The sequence below is a fragment of the Lithobates pipiens genome, unplaced genomic scaffold, assembly GCF_037356315.1.
Source record: "Lithobates pipiens isolate NorthernLeopardFrog02 unplaced genomic scaffold, aLitPip1_a1.2 Scaffold_8, whole genome shotgun sequence".
Taxonomy (NCBI): domain Eukaryota; kingdom Metazoa; phylum Chordata; class Amphibia; order Anura; family Ranidae; genus Lithobates; species Lithobates pipiens.
The window spans coordinates 244,966,598-244,972,597 of record NW_027507903.1 but is presented as its reverse complement, the minus strand read 5'-3'; the positions used below and the strand labels follow the sequence as shown (position 1 = coordinate 244,972,597).

General features: G+C 36.2%; 1 protein-coding gene across 3 annotated transcripts in view; it reads right to left on the bottom strand.

Annotated features, from left to right (window-relative positions):
• Positions 1-235: 235 nt before the first annotated feature.
• MDM1 (Mdm1 nuclear protein) overlaps positions 236-6,000 on the bottom strand; it is a 94,018-nt gene continuing 88,253 nt past the window's right edge. For all 3 annotated transcript variants that reach the window (XM_077469259.1, XM_077469260.1, XM_077469261.1), the window contains 2 exons: positions 5,236-5,295; positions 236-4,016 (listed from right to left, as the gene is read on the bottom strand). In XM_077469259.1, coding sequence (XP_077325385.1) covers positions 3,907-4,016; positions 5,236-5,295 — 170 coding nt within the window. In that variant the 3' untranslated portion in view covers positions 236-3,906. The remainder of the gene's footprint in view (positions 4,017-5,235; positions 5,296-6,000) is intronic.

The window sequence follows — 6,000 nt, the reverse complement described above, 5'->3', positions numbered from 1 at the left end:
CTTGCATTTGATTGGGTATTCTTTGCAAAGTAAAGTGTTAACTCATTTACTAAGCTCTGGAGCAACTGCACTTGCAAAGTGCACAGTTTACTTGCCTTTAGTAAATCAACCCCAATGTTATTCAAAATGCTGTCTTAACATGCTTTCAAAACATTTTACAAAGCCTTTTAAGTTTCAATGTCATGGTGTAACTGGCATTATTATAATGAGGTAACGTTTCTTTGAATAAATTAGCTTTAATTAAAAACTATTTTATTTTCTTTAAGATCATGAAAAATTCAAACTGAACAAATCCACATAATTACAATATAACAGCAATACTTAAATATAAACACAGTATAAAGAACAATATATTCAAACAGTTGTTTCATTTATTCAATCACATTTACAAAAATAAAACAGAGCAAATTGCAAATATAGTTGAAAAATGCTCTTAGTCACAAGAAAAAGCTAAACACTCAGCACAAACAGCCACGGTTTTTTTTTTTTTTTTTTGCTGTTTCACTTAAAAGATGTATATAGTTTCATTCTGGCTTATAAACTGTTATGGTTTCAACAGGAAACCTGACATTCCTGTCTTCTTGGTAAAGGTAGATATTTGCAGGCAAGGCATCCAGTAAATGGTGAAAACAATATAACTGTCACAGCCTAGGGGATTTTTTGTCCAGTGGTGACCATGGTAAAGTAGGGGTTTGGGCTGACCATATAGCATGCTCGTTTATATAACTTCTTAGATTATTATAATACTTGCAATGCACAGAAAAAAAACCTGAAGTAGAATTTTAAAAACTGATGAAAGTATAGGATGTATAAAAATTATTTTAGAAAAAAATGTAATGGTGAACTAACAGCAGACAACCTCCACCAGGCCCCATCTTCCTGGTATCCATTCTACTTACGTCAGTGTAATGGCACTGATCAAACAGAATCCATCTGGTACATCCTAGAAGCGTTGATGGAGAGCAGCTGGGATTTCAAATCCCTATACCACTGGAGCGGATGTGGGGGTGCTGACAGCTCTGAAACCCCTAAGATAAGTAGAGCTAGTATGGGGTGGTGGTGGGAAGGGTGTCCACCGTTAGCTCACCTTTTTTTTCGTTAAAGGTAACCTAACCCTTTAAAAGTAATCTCCACCCAAAATAATACTTTAGTTGTTTGTAGGCACCAGTGGATTGATGCAACACACTGAAAGCTAAAACAGAGATGTCAATCTTTTAAAGCAGGACTGAAGCAGAAATTAATTTTGCATGATAGAATATCCATTAGGAAAGCACTACGAAACAATATAAAATGTGTATGATTGGTAGGGCTGTTGTACAGAAGAGAAAAACAAGACAAAAATGTATTATCATAATTTGTACATTGTGAGCCTTGTGCTGGCCCTCTTACCCAGCTTATTTAAGAACTGCCCCACAAGTGTCAATATGGTAAATACAGACCTGGTTGTACATATGTGAGATATTATACTGGTGGGTACTGCTGGCTTAAAAATGGTCCACAGGGATTTTTTTTTTTTTTTAATACTGCCGTTGTGCTTAATCTGGTGCAGCTCTGCGTGGTAGCAAATCAGCTTCTAACTTCAGCTTGTTCAATTAAGCTTTGACAAAAAAAAAAAAAACCCTGAAAGGGGATTGGTTTCTGTGCAGAGCTGCACTCTTTAGTTTTAGTAAATCAACCCCACTGTATTTTAGTGTATGTGTAACTGTGTGCCACTTTTGCTGTGAGTTCAGCCCCATAATGGCGTCACCATCACAGTGGTTGCAGTGTCATAATAATAATAAAATCATTTTGTTATATCTGTTCCCATCTTGATGTATTTACTGGCTAGCAGAGACTACAGGCACCAAGCTCATCGCTTTCTATGCAGAAGTGAGCCTGATTTTGCACTTTCCAGCTTTAGTAAATAAACCCCATTGTGTACTTAAAAGTGGGGTATGCCTGTATTATATTACGTGAAATATTTGTGTGTAAAGAAAGTAATATAATTAATGACATCTTGCAAAGTGATTCATTCTATTTCTTGCATCAAACATGCAGAAGTTTAGTTACATCCATGTCTTTGATTTGAGATCAATGTTAGTGTTGAAAAGTATTTCATGATTTCAGGAGAGTTATTGGGTCATCAGAAAAAGTTTTTGGCCGTGACATTAAAAATTGAAGAAGTTTCTAACCAAGCCACACTTTATTCAAACTTATTAAAAAATGTTTAGCAATTGGTATACCTTACAACATTACTCTAGCTATAAATAAAATAAAAATTAATAGCTCATTAACCCCTTCCCACCGAGCGTACGCAAATCTGCGTACTCGACTTCCGGGGGTTAGACCGGGAGGATGCCCGCACCTGCAGGCATCATCCCAGTACCGTTTTTTCCAGCGGGCGATTGGCTATCCAGCCATAACAACCATAGCGGCTAAAAGCCGCTCGGCTGTTATGCCGGAAGAGCGGGAGAGGACGTCCCCCCTCCCGCCGCCTCCCGCTGCTGTTACCGGTGCTCCCGCTCGATCGGGAGTACCAATTCAACATCCGATGCCTCCGGCTGCTGGGGAGGAACTGGAACGAAGCCGTATCCTAATAGTAAACACGGAAGCGACGTCACTTCCCGTTTACTCGGCTGCCAATGGCCCTGGTTTAAAAAAAATATACAGTATTCAGAATCGCCGTTTTCGGCGATCTGAATACATTGAAGTGTAAAGGAGGGATGGGGGGTCTTTTAGACCCCCCATCCCTCCATAAAGAGTACCTGTCACCACCTATTACTGTCACAAGGGATGTTTGCCTTCCTTGTGACAGCAATAAAAGTGATCAAATTTTTTTTTTAAACAATTTATTCATTTTAAAATAAATAAAATAAATAAAAAATTTAATTTTTTTAAAGCGCCCGCCGTCCCCGCGAGCTCGCAAAGCAAAGAAAACGCATACGGAAGTACTGCATATGTAAACAGTGTTCAAATCACACATGTGAGGTATCGCCGCGATCGTCAGAGCGAGAGCAATAATTCTAGCACTAGACTTCCTCTGTAACCCTAACCTGGTAACCGTAAAAATTTTTTAAAGCGTCGCCTATTGAGATTTTTAGGTACCGTACTTTGTCGTCAATCCACGAGTGCATGCAATTCTAAAGTGTGACATGTTTGGTATCTATTTACTCGGCGTAACATTATCTTTCACATTATGCAAAATTGGGCTAATTTTACTGTTTTTTTTTTTTTTAATGCATGAAAGTGTCCCTTTTCCCAAAAAGTTGCGTTTAAAACACCGCTGCGCAAATACCGTGTGACATAAAATATTGCAACAATCGCCGTTTTATTCTCAAGAGTCTCTGCTAAAAAAATATATATAATGTTTGGGGGTTCCAAGTAATTTTCTAGCAAAAAATATGGATTTTAACTTGTAAACACCAAATGCCAAAAATAGGCTTAGTCATAAAAGGGTTAAACGATAACATTAAAAAAAAATGCTTCTGTTGAAATATTCACAGAGCATTCTTCCACAGTATTTCTTTTTTACCACCCTAGTCTAATGGCCAGCATCATTTTGACCCTCTTCCTATAATGATATATTCATGATTACAGAACAGCATTAATTTGTGTCTATTGTATCTGTCTAGAGTTCAGCTTTAAACAGAATAGGCATGTTCACAGTTAAAATCATTCATAAAAATGTTTGGTTTATCCATATACATGTTTTCAGTGGGGATTGCACACATGTGGGATTTAAAATACTAAAAAACTATAATCATAATACACAGATAATGTATTCATCAATACAAAAATGTACAAATCGATCCAGGATTTCAGAAGAAAAATACAAAAATCATTTACAAAATTACTAAACATTATTCCTTCTTGCGTATCAAATTCTGTAAAACATATTTTATAAGTAGAAGTTGATGGGTCAACTGATCATTTGTTTCCCCAGAAATTTTCTTTTCTTTTCTGAGCGCGCTCTAGAACTTGTGAGGCCAAAGAGCTAGAAGCTGCTGACCTAGCAGAGATCTGGGAGAGTCGATCATCTAAAAAACAAAATGACAGTAAATGTATTTACAAAAACAAACAGGTAAAGAGGACATATCCTCAGATGCTATCAGTCATGGAAGAAAAGGGTTCCTTTATATACTTATATACAATGTTTTGGAGGTGTTCAGGGCTAAAATATGTATCCAACGTGTGCAAAAATGCAAATGAAAGGGTTAAATACCTAAATGTAGCAAAGGGGGTTAAATACTTTGAGGCCTCATTCACACTAAGCAAAAGCATGAATGCACATATGTTATCCTTACACAAGGGGGGCTGAAAAGTGATAGGCATTTTTCTTGAAGACATTAGAGGTCTTTTTGGCTCCTGATGCTTCCCATGCTCCATGGCAACTCTAAGTGAGGCCCTCATTCAACTGTTTCACCTGGCTCTTTGCAGCTGCAGCATAGGACTCTTGCTCTCTGCGTGGAAGCAGTGGTCTCTCTGTAGAATACTGACACATGCTCTACTGAATAAGACCTGTAGCTCTGCAATCAGCAAAGCTCATGCTATTGGTTGATTGGAGAGCTCTGACTCAGCAGGAGGTCTCAGGGGGACTTAGCAGTGTTGAACTTCTACAAAGAGATCACTGCTTTACCACAGAGAGCAAGGGGTCCATTCTACATCATGCTGATGTGCAATAGGCTTTTCTACTCAGGCCGTGGCTGTTTCTAAATAAAGCCAACTTTGTACACCTTTTTTTGCTCTTAGAATGTGTTTAGCTGATTTAAACTGCATGTTCAGTTGGGCTTTGTTTGTCTCTCATTATATTAATTACACAGCTCTACTGCAAATCTAACTTTGGGATAAAAGCAGTTAATTATTACTTTCAGTCTACCCTAAATATGGCTGAGTGTTTAAAGTAAACCTTTTCTAAGAAAAATACGGGGCTGCTACTGCTAACCTCCTTCTAAATTGCTTCTGATCCTGAACAAGTATGCAAATCAGGAATGTCAATGTTCATCATCTGCATACTTGTTCAAGGTAATGACTCAAATATTGAAGCCAGAAAATCTGCGTGACAGCCAGACAAATAGCAGGTATTTTTTAGGAAAACAAGTGGTAAAACTATTCGATTTTCTCTTAAATCTAAATTATTTTTATGAAATAAAAAAACTACATTATTTTGATATCAGCAGGAAAAAAAGCACTTTCTTCCTATAAGAAATGTTACCGTATATATGGCAAAATAAAGATATTCATCTTATATATCCATACCTTCAATGCTATCGTCATCATTTATAGCTGAACTGTAGAAGCCGATACTGTTAAAGTTCCCTGTAAAATAAAGCATTAAAAAAGAATACCATTTAAATCCAAATGATTTGTTACAGGATATGGACACAATATTTATCTGACTGATAGAAGTTTTTTCACTTTTACGCTTCATAATCATGCGTTCTTGGCCAATATTATTGGCATACACAGTTTTTTTTTAGAATTCTTAAAAAAAGAAAAATGGCATTTCAGTCTCATTACATAGCAAAGATAAAACTTAAAGGTGATTTTCAGAATAGCTGGAAATTATCTGTATTCCCTTATGTATTAATTCTATTTTACTTGGTGCTACCATTTTATATGGCTAAACTAATTTTGTTATTTGGTACATAAAAATTACAGACTTTAAAGTCTGTAACCATATATTTTCTGAAAGGAACAACAGAATTAGGACAGTAATGTTGATTTTGTTGCAATAAACATTTTTCAAAGCGATATTTCCAGTATGAAAATAAAAAAAAAATATATCATTAGCATATATAAACACAACATAATCTCAAACATTTGTACTAAGTATAAAGGATATGTAGTATCTCACAAAAGTAAGTAAACCCCTCACATTTTTAAAATATTTGATTCTATCTTTTCATGTGACAACACTGAAGAAATTACACTTTGCTACAATGTAAAGTAGTGAGTGTAAAGCTTGTATCACATGTAAATTTGCTGCCCCCTCAAAATAACTCAACACACAGCCATTAATGT